Source organism: Etheostoma cragini, chromosome 3 (assembly GCF_013103735.1).
Source record: "Etheostoma cragini isolate CJK2018 chromosome 3, CSU_Ecrag_1.0, whole genome shotgun sequence".
Classification (NCBI taxonomy): domain Eukaryota; kingdom Metazoa; phylum Chordata; class Actinopteri; order Perciformes; family Percidae; genus Etheostoma; species Etheostoma cragini.
The window spans coordinates 13151531-13172187 of record NC_048409.1 but is presented as its reverse complement, the minus strand read 5'-3'; the positions used below and the strand labels follow the sequence as shown (position 1 = coordinate 13172187).

The 20657-nt window shown below is 38.4% G+C and overlaps 1 protein-coding gene across 2 annotated transcripts; it reads right to left on the bottom strand.

Moving 5' to 3' along the window:
- Positions 1–772: 772 nt before the first annotated feature.
- Positions 773–19964, bottom strand: ttc12 (tetratricopeptide repeat domain 12). Of its 2 annotated transcripts, none has more exons than XM_034867823.1 (21): positions 19886–19964; positions 18569–18723; positions 18248–18269; positions 16651–16728; positions 16415–16536; positions 16012–16071; positions 15318–15389; positions 14964–15024; positions 13527–13715; positions 10855–10924; positions 9487–9575; positions 8869–9037; positions 8347–8442; positions 7603–7666; positions 7360–7494; positions 7029–7121; positions 6628–6696; positions 4571–4672; positions 4099–4198; positions 3630–3858; positions 773–1533 (listed from the first exon to the last, which is right to left on the bottom strand). In XM_034867823.1, the coding sequence occupies exons 2-21, from the start codon at positions 18668–18670 to the stop codon at positions 1464–1466; spliced, it is 1992 nt and encodes a 663-aa protein (XP_034723714.1). In that variant the 5' UTR covers positions 18671–18723; positions 19886–19964; the 3' UTR covers positions 773–1463. The 2 variants fall into 2 exon arrangements, with proteins under 2 accessions (XP_034723714.1, XP_034723713.1); XM_034867822.1 differs by lacking the exon at positions 19886–19964 and adding an exon at positions 19350–19576 and having other exon boundaries at positions 774–1533.
- Positions 19965–20657: the final 693 nt, after the last annotated feature.

Sequence of the window (20657 nt, the reverse complement as noted above, 5' to 3'; positions counted from 1 at the left end):
CACACTCTGTCACCTAAAATCACAACCTCAGACCTTTTTCCATAATATAGTGTAGCTAAATTGAAAGCAAATATAATTCCAGTTCCAATGGGTGTGCAAACATTATGCTGGCAGAGTTATAGCTCTGACCTTCTAATAGTGGCTGGGCTCAACATTCAGTAGTGAGAGCAGCACTGTAGTGCAGTGGATAGTGCTGTTGTCACACAGCAAAAAAAATTCTCCAATAAATTACTGGACAAAATAATCCCCATATTTCAAAGACATGCAAATTTGGCAGACCCTCCCAATTGAGTCTAAATGTAAACATTCGCAATAAACTCAAATTTGTTTATTTCAAGATGATTTGTCCTTCCAGTACTACCATCACAAGAATTAATACACATCATTTTTATCAGTAATATATACAGAACTCAACTGCACGTCTCTGTAAATAAAACCACCAAAAATATATGAACCGACCACACAGGTAGAGAACCAAAAAATAAGAGATACAGTATATCAAAGGCAGGCCAGCACAAAGTAAAAATACCCTTTGGACACACTCTTTAAGTTGTGCTTATGGTCACTTATAGGTATAAGTATACTCCATAATGTATAAGGGTGTGCAAAAAATTCAATTCACATTGATATTTTGTTTTGTAATGGCGTGTATACTCTCACATGGGAAAAGTAACATTTACATACTGTGAATCATTTTTAAATTAAGAATCGTTTTTGAATCAAAAATCAATTTTGAATCAAATCTTGAGCCTAAAAATACATATCGAATGATGACATTTTCTGAAGCGTGCACCCCAAATAATTTGCCTCATGGTAAATAAGGGATGAGAAGACGGATGAGTAAACCCCCCCATGAAAAACCCATCAGTATGTTAATGCCGCCTGATCAATATCAGTCCTTTACAATCCAGCAGTTACATTTGTATCCCTGTATAAGAAAAGTCTTGTTTGATTTAGCAGTGTATTCTGTCATATCTTTAGAATTCAGACACATTTTCTGCTATAAAATGATATTCTAATCTTATAGTTATGGTGACCAACAGGCAAATGCACTGCAACTTAATGAAACACGTAAGCTTTTATTTTAGCATTGTTTCTGTATTTGGTTGTGTTATATGGTTGTGTATATGCAGTGTGTTTGCTCAATGCTGCGCATGTGTTGTTAAATAAATATGAGGTTTTCTTAATTTGCTTGTGTTTTGCCTATCTGCATGTGTTTCATAAAGTTGCAGTTGCTTTGCCCCTGTCGGCCACCAAATATAACAGACAGAAATTAAATTGACTGCACAAAGCTGTGTGCACAAGTGTTTTTCACAAAAGCAAGACCAAATAAGAAAAATAAGCACAAGAACAGCCAAAATCTTCTTTTGTGAATTTTTGTTTCCCCCAATAAGCCAATAGCTCAAACAAAATACACAAGAAGACTGATAATAAGCGAGGAGAAGATAAATGATGTACTGGGTTCATGTGATGAACTTCATACAGGAATGCAGGATCTCAAGGCCCTGCAGTTCTCGAAGTTTGTTCACGTGTCTGGAATTGAAGGCAGCAGCGTATTAAAAGAAAACACAGTGTCAGTGTGTTCAGTGTTAGCAGATAGCAAGATAGCAATGACAATGGACTAAATGAACTAAAGTTTGATTAAACAATCAAACAAATTTAACAATATCTACGACCAGATCCCAAACTTGACTTGAAACACACTTGATTGCACATTCAGTGCAATAAAGACATGACTTAATCTGCTGCTGGCTATCAACCATTCCATCATGATTAACCAGTTAACCAACTGCAAATTTTAAGAGAAAATTGGTGAAGTTATGGCTTTCACTGTTCAAAAGGTTAGTCACACACATAGTTCAGGTTATCCTGAGCCAGAAGTCAATATATTTGCCTAGTGTGTGACCAGAGCCAAAACATCCCATTATCTCATTTCAGTGAGGCATTGTATCTCGTCTATCAATGCTCCTTCAGGTTAGTTTCTGGACTGTAATCAAAGGCATCTGGTTTACAGTGAGGGGAAACAAGTATTTGATCCCCTGTTGATTGTGTACATTGTCATCTGAATGATGAAATGATCAGTGTATAATTTTAATGGTAGATTTATTTACACAGTGAGAGACAGAATACCAACAAGAAAATCCAGAAAAACACATGTCAAAAATGTTATAAACTGATTTGCATTTTAATGAGGGAAATATGTATTTGACCCCTCTGCAAAACATGACTTAGTACTTGGTGGCAAAACCCTTGTTGGCAATCACAGAGGTCAGAAGTTTCTTGTAGTTGGCCACCAGGTTTGCACACACCTCAGGAGGGATTTTGTCCCAGTCCTCCTTGCAGATTAACTCCTAATCATTAAGGTTTTGAGGCTGACTTTTGGGAATTTAGACCTTCAGCTCCGTCCACAGATTTTCTACGGGATTAAGGTCTGGAGACTGGCTCGGCCACTCCAGGACCTTAATGTGCTTCTTTTTGAGCCACTCCTTTGTTGTGTTTTGGGTCCTCGTCATGCTGGAATACCCATCCATGACCCATTTTCAATGCCCTGGCGTAGGGAAGGAGGATCTCATGCAAGATCTGATGGTACACGGCCCCGTGCATTATCCCTTTGATGCGGTGAAGTTGTCCTGTCCCCTTAGCAGAAAAACATCCCCCAAGCATAATGTTTCCACCTCCATGTTTGACGGTGGGGATGGTGTTCTTGGGGTCATAGGCAACATTTCTCCTCCTCCAAACACGGCAAGTTGAGTTGATGCCAAAGAGCTCTATTTTGTTCTCATCTGACCACAACACTTCACCCAGTCGTCCTCTGAATCATTCAGATGTTCATTGGCAAACTTCAGACGGGCATGTTAATGTGCTTTCTTGAGCAGGGGGACCTTGCGGGCGCTGCAGGATTTCAGTCCTTCAAGGGCGTAGTGTGTTACCAATTGTTTTCTTGGTGACTATGGTCCCAGCTGCCTTGAGATCACTGACAAAGATCCCACCGTGTAGTTCTGGGCTGATTCCTCACTGTTCTCATGATCATTGCAACTCCACGAGGGGAGATCTTGCATGGAGCCCCAGGCCGAGGGAGACTGACAGTTCCTTTGTGTTTCTTCCATTTGCGAATAATCGCACCAACTGTTGTCCCCTTCTCACCAAGCTGCTTGGCAATGGTCTTGTAGCCCATTCCAGACTTGTGTAGGTCTACAATCTTGTCCCTGAAATCCTTGGAGAGCTCTTTGGTCTTGGCCATGGTGGAGCGTTTGGAATGACTGATTGATTGATTGCTTCTGTGGACATGTGTCTTTTATACAGGTACCAAAATGAGATTAAGGGCACTCCCTTTAAGAGTGTGCTCCTAATCTCAGCTCGTTACCTGTATAAAAGACACCTGGGAGCCAGAAACCTTTCTGATTGAGAGGGGGTCAAATACTTATTTCCCTCATTAAAATGCAAAACAATTTATAACATTTTTGACATGCGATTTTCTGGATTTTGTTTTATTCTGTCTCTCACTGTTCAAATAAATCTACCAATAAAATTATAGACTGATCATTTCTTTGTCAGTGGGCAAACGTAGAAAATTAGCAGGGGATCAAATACTTTATTACCTCACTGTATAGAGTAAGGTGAGCAGGCACCTGGGCTCAGATCGACACAGCTTCCCCAGAGCAATCGCTGCATTTTGCCGCACAGCTGTCCTCTTAGCGTCCCCTGCAGCGTGGCGCAGCAGCAGCAGCACAACATCAGTACCCAGCAGGGTGCTGGCAACTCCGTCCAATTCAAAGCAGTGGGCCAAGCAAAGGGCTGCATTTCCTGACACCATCTCATCACAGCTTAAACCCAGCAAATGACGCAAAACAGACAGCTCTGTGTAGAACGATAAATGTATAGGGAATAAGAAGGGAATAGAATTTTTGATTTGTTAACAAACACATGTAATGACATGGAAATCAACAAATGTACTGCGCAGTGCACTCACATACATGCAGTGTGCATACAAATGTAAACACACACATACTTCATTTCACATATTTGGTCATCCTTAAATATTCATTGGCTAATGAAAGAGCTTGTAAAAGAACCGGTAACACGTCTGTCATTTCTCACTTTTATCAGACTTCACCAGCTCCTCCCGTGCCGAGTGACTGGCAGCAGTGCACACAGTCAGAGTCTTAATGGCGTACTTAGTGGCAGTCTGCCCTGTCCCCTGGGTAGGCAGACACAAAATCAACAAGATATCAAACAATTTCAATGTATATTTGTAAACTCTAACATCATGCCGACAAAAACTAAACTGTAGTAGAATTAGTAGAAGAATACCTACTTCAAATATTGAGCCCATTCAGAAATGTCAATATAACTACAGAACATAGTTGTTTTTTTCAACAGCATGTTTTCATCACGTCTTTCATCATGACGGGTGTTTAAGGGTACTGTATGTGTCGTTATGGGCTGTTCTAAGAATAACGAATCAATTTAAAGATGGATGGGAAATAGAATATCCTTCCATGAGTAAAATACAAATAAGTGTTGATGTTTTCACAGATACTTGTGCTGTACAATATGTACAGTTGTGCACCTTTAGCAGCCTGCGCATGGTCCGGACAATATTCCCCTGAATAACATGTTGAACGGCCTCAGGGGACTGAGGGAGGACATTGCTCAGCACGCCTGTGGCTCTCTGGAAGACAAAGAAGAATGTTGGCACTAGAAACGGAGATAATAGGGAACATAAATGTAGAAGAAGAAATAGGGATGGGAAAAGACAGAGAAAATCAGAGATAAGACAGGATACCTACCTACCGGAGACCAAGAGAATGAAAGAATGGTTGGAAAAAAGATGGAATAGGAATGGAAAAAATATGAAATCAGTAGGTGTAAAGGTCTTTGTGGAGGGAGCAATAAAGTACAGAAAGTCAATTGTAAAGATGGTGATAGACTTGCCTGAAAACTTGTTTGACTGAACATAAAATGATAGTGAACCTTTCAAAGACAGGATAATAAAAATAGACAATGAGAACAAGTGTACGATTAGAAGCAAATAAGATCTAAAGGTCACACACGGGTGCTATATCTTGCTGAGGGGATCTGTTCAATCCCATTTTTTAATAAACAGTAATTTGAGGGCGTGGATAAAGTTACTTGAGGGCATGAATAAGTCAAGAAAGACAACAAAATAAGTGTTTTTACTGTGTAAATTAGTAATTGGAGATACTTATTTGTGAATCAAGGGCTCAAATTACTCATTTGAGTGATCTTTTTGATAATCTTCCCTTTTAACCACTTCAGCTTTCAGCTGAGTATCACTGCTCTCATCAGCCACATTCATAGCAGCAGCAGGCAGCCGTTTTCCCGGTAGTAGGGGTTGGGCAATATGGCAAAACAATCATACCACGAGACAAAATCTGAGTTAAGAGCCTACCGCATACTCCAACTACAGCTCCAATAAGATTATATTGTTGCTTAATGTTGTTATATTTTTTTTAAAGAATTTGTTTGCTTATATGATGGCCAACTTTTTACGGCAGTTATACTATGTGTTAGGCTGTGTGTCTGTCAGCTTGTTTCGGAGTTCTTTTGCCTCCAAGTGGCCTAATCTTTGAATGTTTGCTAATTTTTTTACTAGAGGGGCATTTTCTTTCACGGTTGGTGCGAAGTGAGTACAATAGCAGTAAATGGCATGGACAAACTAGGTAGTTTCTAACACTCCTTGGCTCATGCATGCATGCTCATTATACTTTCTCTCAAGAAAGCTAAACCTAAATGGACATACGTTTTTATTTTTAAACAGCCCAGCAGCAATATTTTGGGCTTAAGGGCTTTGTTGTAACCATTATGATGTATTATTGAGGAAAGTGAAGTCAAGATAAGACAAGACCAGAGAAAAACTTTCAGGATATTCAACACAAATGTTGAATTCAGGTGAGAAAGAGGAAAGGGTTCCAGCCACGTGGTGAGTGAACACTAAAACTGAGGAAGGAGACAGATGGTTGGAAATGTGGGGCTCTGAGGGCATTGCATAGTCATGGTGAAACTGCTACAACAGCCATTAGCACAGACAAGAGCACCTGGAGCTGAAGTTTTAATCATCTGTAATGACACATATATACAATCATCTGAACATTATGGATTGCTCGTTCCACCTTTTGGGGCACATTGTCAGTGTGCTCAAAAGAAAAGGCCCATTACTCAAGACAAACTTCTTTTATTTTTGTCTAAGGGTGGTTTTATGCCCTGTAGGAAAACAAACAAGAGAAAGTTTTAAACGAGTGTCTGTAAAACTTTCTCCATACTAATATATTTTTCAAACATTCCTTGGTCCTACAACCAATAATACATTAATACAACCAGAATGGCAGTTATAATACAGTGAAGCCACTACTGTACTTATATAATGTGTTTTTCTACTGGGAGTGTCTGTGCTGCATTCCAGGTGCACCGCGACCCCCACAAGCAATCGCAGCCATTCAAGTCGATGTTTGATATTTCAGCACCCGAGTCACGCTGCGTCCCAGAAGAGTGGGTAAAGCTTTCTGCTCAAGAAACGAGCTAGGTCTATTTCACCCGAGCCGCCCTGCTTTCGGAAAGTTAGTGGAAAATCCTCCTGAGTATAGTGCCAAAGTAAAGTGCACTCACAGTTATGACTCCTCCGTCACTATCCCTCAGCAGGCCCAGGCAGCAGTCACACAGTGAAACAGCATGTTCCTACAGAGAGGAGAGCAAACGTGGCTAAACCAATTTTCACCAAATTTCATATCTGAATGGGTGACCTCACACATCATCAAGTGAAGAGGGAGCCTCTTTGGCTTTAAATGCTTTTTACTAAACCGTTTGTCAAAACGTATAGTTCTTTTAAGGTGGCCCCACCCTGAATGACAATTCAGCTCAATCTACGATACAGTATCATCGTTACATCAGTTAAAACAGTACCCACTATTAAGATGGCAAGATTTCAGGACATAAGTTGATTTTTGCACTCATAGACATGCACAACTGACACCTCAAGCAAAGTACATATAACGCATCACTTGTCTTACCTGAATGATTGGAGAGGTGATAGCTGAAAGGTTGATGATCAAACCAAGCATAGGGTAAATTACCTCTTTGTATTCACATGCTTTGCACTGCTTCTGCAATGACAGGCAACATAATCTACATTGAATTAAACGCTTAAAAACCAACTAAACATTTTCATAACAGCCAAGAGAGACTATATAAAATGTCTAATTGTGTCATTCAGACTATACTGTGGTGTTGTACTTCTTGTAGTTAAGTGCTGTGGCATCTGAATTCAACGTAAAAGTAATTTGTACTTTTTGATGCAAAGACTCAGTGAGATGCTAAGATACTAGAAATAGAGATACTAACAATGGCTTCCACAAAGGCCTTCCAACATTCTTGATCATGAGCAAAACTTTGACAGATGACGTCATCTCGAGCCAGACAGCCAACAGCTGATATCAGTGATGCAAGGACGTGCTGATTGGACTTGCTTATATTACTCTAAAAAATGAAGAAAACAGATGTGCAGACACACACATAAACACACTGATACATATTCAGTGCATACTGTAAATCAATATGAAACTTTATCTACAGTTCATATCTTACCAGTAGTTTTGTAAATGGCACAATAACAGAGTCTGTCAACACGTCCCTTAGCTGAATGCAAAATCTGTAAGAAAAAGTATTTGAAATATATTTGCACAATGGTTGAAAACCTTCCCCTATTAAACAAATAAGTGCCTAAAGTGCAGTTGAAACCACCAGAGAGCCAGACTATATTTAGAGAGATTTGTAAGATTTGGAATCAATGTGAAATTTGGACCTGCTGTGTAGTGTATTCATTTTTAGTCCAAAAATATTCTTGAAAGCCCAACATTGACCCAGCTGAGCTTTTCCACTGAGGAGAAACCTCTGTAGGATATAACACATTTGTGTTGAGTAACTCTCTTTGAGCTATAGACAGAGAAAATTGATCTTCCTATTTCACCGCTTGACACTTCAACTTATTTCCTGCTGTGTTGGAGAGCCTGGATGTTCTTTCATGTTTTGTTTTCATGGAGGCACCAGAGAGAAAAAACAGGTTAACGGCCTTTTGCTTTCAAGTGACATAAACACTTGGATAGCACATATTGAATTATTAAAGATGTCACACTTTCCTATTCTCAAAGGACCCTTCCTGACATGATGCAACTACAGATTTTAAAGTGCTTTTAATATCCATGGATCTGGTGGGTCGTATTCTGAATTCTGTATCTGAAAATATGTATTTCCTCGAGATCAAATTCAACATGTTCTAAAGTGTGAGGAGAATTACTGTGGTGTTTTAGTTAGGCTGCATATCAGTAATACTTGTTTTCTGTTGCAAAGTTCTCCAGAATGTTGACCGCTGTGTTCTCCTGCTGCTGCTTTGGCTTTGAGATGCACTCCATGAGGTTCCTCACTAACCTTTTGGATACAGATTAAGAATAGAGCAAGATAAAGAAGAGCGAGAGAACGAGGATTGGAAGAAGAATAAAACAGTATTTCTCCTTTTTGACATTATTATAATATTGTTATGCAGCTAATAATATGTTGTATAATATATATGTCTTGAAATCTCATTAAATGGATATGGCAGTTTGACTGACAAACAAATGGCCCAGGGCTGAACTAAAGCCCCTGGACTGATTTTAGTAGAAAGGGAACAATGTGAAATGCAAAAAGTATAGGGATGGGAGGAGATAAAGGAAAAAAGTATTACAAAATAATTTGGCTCATTAGATCATACAGTAAGCCTACCATCTCTGTCTATACACAAGTATATTCTTATTCCAGCTATGTTATTGATCTCATCAGTTGCATCTAATAATCTAACATAAATAAATGTGTTACATGTGCAAATTCAGGTTGTCGATGGCCAAACGTCTGCCATGTGGCATCTGTGAGTACAAGCATATTAATGCCAGGCATTCTTCCTGCACTGCAACATGCTCGGATGTTACCAAGTGAACAATGAACTCCCTGGTGACTGGGCATGTCATCAACATTTTTTGGTTTTCATCTGAAAGCAAAAGGAAAACATGAATGGAATAAAATGAGCTTACTTGACACCATACCATGTTATGTTCCTAAAGAAACAACAACCTAGTCCATAAACCCAATTACATGAAGACTATACTTTGTTTTGATACAGAAGAAATCTTTTGTTGCTCTTATGGTATCACACACACACACACACACACAGACAGACAGACAGACAGACAGACAGACAGACAGACACAAGTGAATAGCCGCGTAAAGAAATTATCACAAATGGCACAAACGGTTGACGTGCCCACAGCTTATGCAAATAAAGGCTCGACAAAAGAGAAGCTGTGCAGTAATGACACTATGAGGATTAAATAAGTATTTAATAACTTATTTTTTTATTTTATTTCCTGCCAACTCAGTAAAAGGAAATTGCTACTTGGACAAAGACAGAAAAGGAAGTGTAACTCACTAACTACATACCGTTTCCGCAACAAATAACCCTCCATAGTTTCAGAACAGACACACACAACTCCTGGCTGTCTGGATCCTTTGTTTTCTGCAACAGGCAACTGTAGAGAAAGTAAAACTCAAGTAGGCCAATAAAGATGTATCTTAAGACAACAAAGGATGGAAACCAAATTAAAACTACAGAATCAGAATGTAACACATAATACATGTTGAATATTTACTTTAGGGTCAACAATCAGTTATTTGTATCAGTCATGTCATGTGACATGTAGCAATTCAACACAATTGAAGGAGGAAGATGCCATTTCATTTCATATGGATGTTAAGCAATCTCGGTTCAGCAGTAGAGCCCTGTTTGTATGTACCAAAGAGCATTCTATCAAAAGAATAATGAATGAGGAAAATGTATTTCAGTACACCTATATAAATAAAATAAAGTGTGTGTACAGTATGCATTGGAATTGATACTACACTTACATCATAATGCACTTTGCCCTTCCATTTATCTATATTTGATGTAAGCACCTTGTGTGTCATAGCCACTTGGCCATCACTTGCATGCTACCTGAGAAGTCTTCTGTTATCCTACCAAGGGGTTTGCAAATGTTGTCTCTGCCCTGAGGAAGCTTTTATGCCCTGCTTCTTGACGGCTGAAGGTTATAGCCTGATTTCTTATCCTATTATCTGTTATAAATTATAACATTCGCCATCTTGACAATACGATTTTTTCTTTAATAGAAACAGGGTTTTCTTTCTTTGTTTTTGCAGTTTTTTGGAGACCTATGCGTTCAATACCAGGGAGCACCTTGAATAAGAAATATTCAGACCTCACTCCTTTAAAGCTTTCTATAGCATGCAATTATGCACTGGCCTTCTTTGTGACATGGCTTACACTTTTTTTAGTTGGTTGCATCTGGCTATTTCTCACAACAGTATCCTTATTGACCATTTTCATCAAGCTCAGACTACAATTTTGTTCCACTCTCTATTTTCCTGACAATATGTTCTAACTTGAATAAGGATGACAAATGCTGATAATGGGCGAGATGAAAAGTGTGTGACAAGTTAATAATAACCTTACTGATCTGACATGAGGGAGTTATAAATTGTATCCTGTACAAAATAACACCTCTTTCATAGACAAAACACAGGGCCTTTGCACATTTCAGTGTTCATCTCAATCTTCAGTGTGATCATCTTTTCCTCTCACAATCACACAAACAACCAGAGAGAGAGAGAGAAAAAGAGAGAGAGCGAGGGCGGGCGGAGAATGATCTCTCTAGTTTAGGCCATCATTGTCTCTGTATCCCCCTGTCTCTGGTTCCATCTGTCAAAGCTCCACTGAGGGCTGACAGCTACCTCTCCCTCTGGTCTCCTTACCTCCTCACTGTGTCATTGCTGCTGATGATACTAAAGCCATTGTTCAGTCTGAAAAGGGTCTGGCCTGTACCTGTTAAAAGAGAACAGTAGATAGTGTAAGAAGGCAGAAAACTACATATCACCAGGTAGCCTTGTGGGTTTTAGAGAAACACAACACGTCTCTCTTAGTTTAGCTTGCTTTGTTCAATGGTTTACAGTCAAGGGCATGAGAAAAATGAATAAAGAAAACGTGTGGACAGATGAAGGTGAAGAGAGGAATGGTCTAGTTTCCACTTATAATGAGTTGGCATCTATAGAACGTAGAGCAGGGCAGTGAGGGAGCACTTTTAGGGGGAAAAGCTTGTAATGTCAGCCCTGCTGAGATTTCAGTTGTGAGTTATGTAAGTTTTGCCCTTTTCCGTTGAATGGCACTGTGAGACAGGTATTATATCATGTGACAGTACACTTTTATTCACCTAAATGAAGAAAAAAAACGTTTGCCATTCTGCAGTGGACAGCCAGTGCAAAAGAATACAGCGTATTAGTAACAGTGATACAAGTTAAAACAAAAATAGAGAGTTAGCATTACACAATGATTTACTGGTCATTTTACTTGGTTTACTCAGCGACAATCTTCACATGACCAACTTCATCCGTCTTGGCTGTGTGGAGTATATACAAGTCCTGTATGAGAGCTGCAATGGTGTGTAGGATGTCAGAACTACTTGTTTACAGCTTCTTTCTTAGCTGAAATATAACAGAGAGAGCCTTTGACCTTGATTAATTGTACTGCTAGCATGTTTTCCAAAAGCCACAATTTCTGCCTTTTGGCAATAGCTAAAACGAGTTGCATCAGTGGTGTGGTGTTCCAAAGTCATTTCCTAGGTCAAAATCATTTACGAAAATATCAGCAGCTGACAGGAGAGTGGTGAACAACCTGGTGGAGAGCAGCTGCAGCTGTCTGCAATGGCCCTTTTTCATACAGTAAAGGACTTGGTAAATACGAATCTTGCAATATCATGTGCCCAACAAATTTTCCACAAGCACAAGATCACAATTGTGTTTACCATACTAAGAAGAAATTAGGGATCTGAGAGGCATGTTCCTGTCTAGCCTGATTTCATTCTTCTGAAACCTTGAGCAACAGGCACTATTTCAGTTCTAAGCTAAAGCTAGATATGATTTTCTGTAATCATTTCCCCCATCAAGTTGCAGCATGGGATTTGTTGTCTCTTGTTTTTAGCGGTACTTTGATGAAGAGTGTGGGCCAGTGTTCTTTTTCAACATTTTTATGAGCTGTTCTTTCTTGCTCAGGGACACTGCTAGAAATACTTGGTTCCCTGAAAACAACTCACTCTTGACCAGGGGGGTAAATATACATGGTGCAGGCAGTGCGGCTACACTGGGGTCCATAGAGAGAACAGGCCCTCTTACAATGTTTTGGGCAGAGAACGGGCCCTTGCAACTGATTCAGATTGCATTGCAATCTTAGAAATACGCCTGTGTTTCAAAAAAGTCAAACCCATCTCCGTCATGGTTTTCATTTCTTTAGGTAAAATAGCCAGTAGCAAAATAAAACTGATATGCTTATTCTACATAAAGTATATAAAAACTATAAATAAACTCAAGAAAAAGAACAGGTGACGAGACGATAGCAGGTTGGTAATCCTGGCATCTTACGCTGTCCATCTACAGTACCTCAGGCTAGGCTGTCATAAATCTACAAAGCAAACGGACAGGTACTACCATTCACTAGCTTAACTACTCTAAATCTGACAGGGTTGAATGCAGGTACTGCCACTGAGGTGATTGAATGGACACCGGCTATCTCAGGTGTTATATTAAATTGCACCCAAGACAGCCCCAGAAGGCTTAATAATGTCGTGTTTGCTGTAGTGTCATCCCATAACAACCCCCCTTTATATCTTCTCTAACACCAAATAACACCAAATACAAAACCCTGTACACCAAAAGTTCATACAATAGTTTAGTTAGTCATTTCATTTTTAAAGTTTATTATTCATGTCACTTAACTGATGGAACAGCTGACACTGCTGTCTTGGAACAGCCCACTCAGCAGTTCAGCAACCAAATTAAATCATCAATTACAAGAATACACCCAGGGAAGGTCTAATTCTGCTAAATCTGATGATCAGAAACAGGTCACAGATCAAATCATACTAGCATTGAATTTATTAGGTATTGCCGAATAGCAGACAACTTGTTTTTATTGATCTAGTAAAGAAATAAAAACACAAACATTGTTCTACAAAGCTGTTTGTGTAATTTTATAGTGTCATGGTACATATACTGTACCTATCCTGAGGTTTTGCTCTGTCAGTGTGGCTTTATATTCTATATTGGAAAGGCGCTTTACTGTGACAAGCAAATGGAGCATGAAGAGAAATCAGTGATGGACAGTGTTAGGTCTCCGCTCTTCCATTCCAAGACATGAAACAATCAGTGTTTGCAGCTGCCCTGTTTCACCTGATGCCGTGCCCAAAAACGCCCACTGTGAGTATTGACTGTTTTTCTCCTTAGATTCTTTGTAACCCTAGCCTAAAGGCTGATATTTTTCTAAAACATTTTTGCAATAAAAACAGTAAAATAGGTTATTGAAGTAAGAGTGGGTACAAAGAGATTAAAGGAAAAGTATAATTGTAGAAATAAACTTCTCCCAAAAGTACACTTACAGTCAGTAACTGCTTGTGATAGAATCTCCAATCCTCCACAGTAGTACAAGGGAATCTGGCCCGGCCTTGACAGCTTCTCCAGCAGCTGGGGCACTCTTGTGGCGCTGGCCTCTCCCTTTTCAAACTCTTGCATTGCATTCATCTCCTGACTCGCTCTAACCTCTTCCAAATTTACCTGGGTTAGGTGTTCTGCATGGAGAAAGCAAAGGTGATAAAGAGTAAAGAAGAAAAAGCAGACTGTGATCTAACAGAAAGTTATTACCATCATACCACCATAGTAGTAAGCATAAGCAAAAGTATTAGAAATACATAGGACAATAGCAAAGAGACTGCAAAATGGTGTACATACATTACCGGTCAAAATTTGGGGGTCACTTACAAATTTCCATACCACTCCATTATAGATGAAAGACCAGCTGATCTGAGTGGGTGGCTGATCTTTAATGTAATATCTATATTGCCCATCATAAGCAACCATGCACCCAATGTTCCAAAGGCACATTCTGTTTACCACCATATCATTTTTATAAAAACAAACTGAGAAAACATTGGAGAACCCTTTTGCAATTATGTTAGCACATAATGTAATCTGAAATCTGCTCCCCTGGTTAAAAAAAACTTGCAACTGGGGCGGCCTCTAGCTCACCAAGTAAGAGTGTTTGCCCCATGTTGGCTGAGTCCTGCAACAGTCCGGGTTCAAATCCAACCTCTGGCCCTTTGCTGCGTGTCATCCCCCCCTCTCTCTCCCCTTTTCATGTCTATCCACTATAAAAAGGGACCCCCCCCCCCCAAAAAAATTAATCTTAAAAAAAAAACATGCAACTGATCTCAACTGGAATTCTGTCTATAATGGAGTGCAATGGAAATTTCTGAGTGACCCCTAACTTTTGACCGGTAGTGTATGTGGGATGATAGCCACAAAGTAAAGGAAGGTTAGATTCCGACCAAACGTTTAGCACATTTATTTTGAGACATTTTTCAGAGCTTATAACTGGATGAATCACTTTCAAACGTATTTGTAAACAAAAAGCTATAGTATAAAAAAAAAGTATGATTAAAATTACTGAGAAGAAAAAAAATGTATGTTTTGCCTGGACAATTATAGAGTGACATTAGGCTTCATTAGCATAAGTCTTGCATTTAAATCCCTGGCAAACAACAATGGAGAGTGTCCACTACTTTTGATGGGCTCCAGTCTAACTTTAAATTTTAGGTATGTGGCAAGACCATTACCAACAATAATTAATAATTTATTAATTTAATTGAATAATAATCAAACTCAATCATGTGGGGGGAAGTATAGATGTGGACCAATTTAAAATGGTTATAAATTATACATAACAAATGAGGGCAGTTACCACTAAAGGACTATATATTGAATATATGAATATATTAAAGTTTTCCTAACCCCTGAAGAAAGATTTAAATTTTCTTTACCTTTGACCATCTTTTCCCTTACAGGTTCAATTTCCATAATCTTTTCAAAGGATTTTCTGGACTGAAAACAAGAAGAATTTTGATAATTACTGGTTATACAATATGCTTTACTTCTAAACTTATGGAAATTAATATGATTCTGGTCACTCCAAAACAGTATCTTAGCACAAGACTGGTATAGAGAAAACTATGATGCACTTTACAATACTTTACTTTTCCAGTTATGTAATGTATGCCTATAAAAAACCACTGCCTGTATTCTTATTCTCTATTTCTGGCATACAACTTTCATTATGTAGCTATGTTTCTGCAACAGCTAGATGGTTAGATGTAATGACAGGAAATCATTCTTACCTCATTATATTTCTTTAATGCCAGATATGCTTTCCCCATGTGTAGGTATGCCTTAATGCACCTCTCATTACACTGACAGAGAGAAAATGATCAAACGAGTGTATCAGTTAAAGTGCTTCATCATCAACACATCTACATAATGGTGAATTAATGTCTCAGAGATGTTCAATCTGAACTTCAGAGACACCCTTCACTCCAGAAATGTGTCACAGGGCTTAAAGTACTCCAGCACTGTGCCGGATCTCCGGCGTGCGGGAGAAAAAAAGAGCTTGAAACTCCGAAAAAAGTTTCAGGCTCAGGATTTATAATATTATATTACAGAAAATCGAAGTTGCTTTATAGAGCATACTTGTTGTCCAAACCTACAGAAAGAATTGAGTAACCTGAAGAAAACATAACTCCAAACAAACTACCAAATTAGGAAGAACTCATGAACGTTATTCATTTTTGTCCACTTTATTAATCACAACCTCCTCACCAGAGAGCATTTCTGTACTGCTAAATACCTGCATCGTGTACCTATTACTGCTTCTGTTTGAGTGCAGTCCAGGACAGAGCATAGCCCACTGCTAACCCATTCAACAAATTTTCCCACTAACATATCTTCTCTGAGCTCCAAGCTTCACCAAGAACGGTACCTTAGTGGACACTATGTTGAATGAGACATTGACCCCGGTTCCCAGCTCAGTCTTACCTTCAGGGCCCATTCACAATCACTGATGGCCTCCTTGTACTTCCCCAGCCGGATATAGGCCTAAATAGATAGAAACATTGGACAGGTGGTAACTGGGCATTAAAAAACAGACACAGTAAACTTGGCCCAAGTGGGCTAACAAAGTAAAGAATGTGATAAGTCGTGTAGCATTGTATGGTTATTAATATAACACAGAGCAGACGTTTCAGATGCTGGGTCTTTGGAAGGGAACATATTAATTACTAAATTAACTTAATTGCATATTGCCACAATCTTATTCAAATTAAAATAGCTTCAGACCCTTAGATTGCACTGCAACCTCTGTGAAACCAAATGTTTTTTCATTATGTTACACTGGAAGGCCCACAAAAGCCGCTCCGAAAACATAGTTGAAGATATTCACTTGTGCTCTGTTGGTGTACAATGGCCGCATGTCCCGTAGTTCAGCCAAGCCATCACTGTAATACTGCACAGCAGTTACATAGTCTTCTTGAGCAAAAGCTTCGTTCCCCTTGTCTTTGAGAGCTGCAGTAACAAACAGTACAACATTTAAAAGGACATATTGCTTGCCAAACAGAGCAGCAAGTATGCAAACTGTTCACCTCCTACAACATATTTAAGGAGCAGAGAATCACACACCAGTTGCCTTTTTTGCTTTTGCAATCCTCCTTACTCTCCTGTCTTCAGCATCTCTCTCCATATTCGTCATGAAATTAACTGGTAAAAAACAACGGAAGGAAAACTCTTAAACATGAACAGAAAAGGAGAAAACTCTAAAGATATTTGGTAATAATAATCAGGCAATACTTCAAATTGCAAAATCCAATCATTAATGCTGTCCAGTGTTGGAATTTAAAATGTTATATGTGCTTAAACATTATGTGTGATTTGCATTATACATTCAAGCTAAAAGGTAAAAGCATTATTTCAGCATAAATGAAGACACGTTGGTCATGCATTAAGTTTGTTGTTATACATATATGGTTCGTTGTTTGTTACATTTAGTTGTTTTGCAATACTTCTGTTTTATAATATAAGATGTTCTGGTATATTTTGTTGTAATCCAGCTCTCCTAAAAGTGTTAGAAGCAGAACTGATTGTTAGGGATGCTCCCTGAGTCTGGTTTCAGTCTCTTTCACCCCCACTGATCTTTTCCTGAACTGAGGGTCATAAACCTCAAGTCATATTCCAATTGAAAGAGAACGAATAGGCACACACACACATCACTGTGGTCTAAAGACCCCACCCTTTATGAGATAATACTGGGGGTCCGAGAGCCAAAGAGTCAGACAAATTTGGGGGAGAGCCGTGTTAGGTTGACTATGTATTTGTCTCTAGGATATCCTACGTAATAAAATGGATTCACACATCCACATCTGAGATTTTGACTACTAATTGAATGAACCCTGAGAATAGAGCAGGATTTAGCTCCAACACCAGTCAAATAAAAACTCATTGGAGAAAAACTCTGATCACCCATCTTTGCTGACTATCAAAAATCCAGCGGGTCTGTGTGTAATTGTTAATGCTAAGAAGGTTCTCCCAAAGACAGATATTGCATAGATATTAGACGGATGGTATAAATAAAGTAATAACAGCTGTTTATATCATCATGGCAACTTCTCAGCATATAAATGTGCTGCATCCTAAACTATACCAAGCTATATTGCGTGGCTTCTCCCACATTTTCTGATGGATGAATATGTCTGAAGTGTAAGGTCTTAGTGGACTAAATAGTCAATACTACAAGTCTCCTATCCACTAAGCATTATAAGTAAGGATCGACCGATATGGATTTTTTAGTGCCAATACTGATTGTCTTTTTTTTTCATCAGCCTTAGCCGATGACCAATACGAGCTGCCGATTATTTGGAGCCAATATTTGGAGCCAATACTGCTTTTGCTCCCTCAATTTACATCATAAAAATGTAAACCCTGCCACAGTGGATTTGTTTTCGAAATCTGCTCTGCCATTTCTTTAAAAATAATCAACAAAATACATAGATCAGTGTCACTTCTGCAGTCATCTTACGTTCATATTAACCAAATTGTGTGTGCAATGTGCTAATAATAACTATTATTAACCATTTTGTTTCAACATTTCATAATGCATTCAAACCTTTCACAAATAACTCACTGCTGAATGTGCCCACATGTGTCTATGCACAAGGACAAATACGTCTGCTTAAACAATGTTTAAATTAAGGTGCAGGGGACAACCAAATAACCCACTCACCTGCACTTTCACTCTGTAGACCCTTTAAAACAGGAACAAAGGATAAAATAGTGTTTAAAAAAACTACCTATGTAGTCATTACAGTACCTACTGTACATCACCTTGTTCATTCTCAAATGAAAGGGAAAAGATAGACAAGAAGTTGTGAATATGTGCTGTGTGTGTTTTTGTGATGTGTTGAGAGGGACAGAGATGGCAAGAGAGAGACAACGACACAGACAGACCAGGGGACAGAACAAGGCACAGACAGAGGGAGGCTGAGACAGACAGCATGAGAGGACATGCAACTGTACTTGGGCAAATTTGTGCGCATGTATTTACCAAGGAAGGCTGAAGTGGTGGGTTTGTGTTGATTGTAGTCTTGTTTACTTTTGTCCTGCAAGGTTCCTCCAAGGCAGCAATGTAGCAATCAGCTGTCTTCATTGCTTTTTGCTGGACTTCAACATCAGTGGAATTTAGATCCTTCACTATCTCGCCTGAATATATATTTTACAGTTTAGTGCCTATACTCACATTTTATATATATATATATATATATATATATATATATATATATATATATATATATATATATATATATATAAAATCACATGTGTGGTAAAATGCACATTTTATATACTTTGTTGTTATTTTGAATTGGTTCCAGTTTCATACAATTACAATACATATTTTCCTAATTCAAACCTACTTGCACATATACCACACACAAATGACGTTACAACTTTCCAATAACTTCACCCAAGTGGACATATTACAACAAAATAAACCGTCACAAATATGAAACAGCAACGTTGTACATAACGTTAGCCTAAGTGGTAACGGTAATGTCTAACTTTTTAGCTTTTTAAAAACAATGTATGGATTGTATAACGCTACATCATGCATATATGAACTAACGTTACAAAAATAATTTAATGTTACGTTAACCTAACTTACAGTTACTGTTTCTACATTAGCTGGTAAAACAATACTTGACCCGATTGTAAAGCTATTTAGCTAGCTAGCAAACTAATAACGTTCATTTTGCTCCCCTTGATTCTGCCACAAGATATATGTTAGCCATATAGCTTGCGTTAAAAAGGTTCACCGCTATATTACTCACTTATTTTATCAACCTTTTTCAAAAAACTTTCTTCTTCAAGTTTGTCCATCATGCTTTTGCCCTCTCAGGCCTGATTTTATTATTTACTTAGATACGTAATTATAGCTCTATTTTGTCTTAGCTAACGCTAAAATCTCTTCACACTGACTTTCAGTCAGAAGTCCTCGTTTGCGTTGAGTTACCATAGTGACGTGAAGCTTTCAAAGCCACTCGTAAACGTCTGTACTAAACTTCAAACTGCAAACAATGTCATTACCGTTATGCCTATAGATTTTAAACAATGGTTATGCCACAGTAGTAATGCGTAAAAGATAACAGTTAAGAATAACTGAATTCAGTGAAGTTTTTTGTTGGTCAGTTTGTACCCATATACTGTATAAAACAGGTTACATGGTTGAAAACTGTTTACGTTTTTTCAACCAAAAACTTATAAAAGAAAATGTATCAAGCCCCATATCTAATCCAGTTGTTTATTCTAATTGTCCATAATATATTTCTGAGTGCTATTTTTCTTATCAACTAAATGTATCCCTTACCACTTTATCATTTTGACACAAGTGAACGTTGTGTTGCAGAAGTAGGCCTATACACGTCCCTGGACTTCTCTTCCTGAATTTGGTTGGTCATATTTTTTTCTCAATCCAAAAAAACAACAAAGCTGTGTTATGAACAGATATAAAAAAATGTATGGTTGCCTTTCCTCTTTGATAATTTATTCACTAAACTGTAAAGGGCTTCAAGGACCAAATTTCCCTACATATATATTATGTGCGTCCATATTGTGCTGTGAGTTTAGTAGGCCTACAGAGTGGCCAAAGATGCTGTATATCTCCTCAATACTTCAATGAACCTGCTTCTACGTTAAATGATCACCTTGATATGACGACGTGCTACACCTCGAACTTTCTCCTTCCAACAGATCAACACTGCCTCCTTTTGGTTAAAGACACATTAAGAGACACAGCTTTGCGAACACATTTTAGGAAGGAGTAAGAGATTGCCTATCTTAATAAAAAGGCAAAGATACACAGTGACAAGAATTAGGATATAGCCACAAAACCAATAGAGGGGAAAAAAGCTTTTAATATGCCTCATTAGTTGAAGAGTCACACATTCTGGATTTGTATATTAAAGTCTTTATTTTTTTGAGCATTTTTTGATTGAGTCCTTCCTTTAGTTCTTCCATGTGACATTGTTGCTATCAATTCCATTTGTTTTCAAAGCCTAGCATGTCTTTAATTTTTCCAATGTGAGCGTGAATACACATTGTATTGACACATGAACAATGAATGTATTTATATAGTGTAG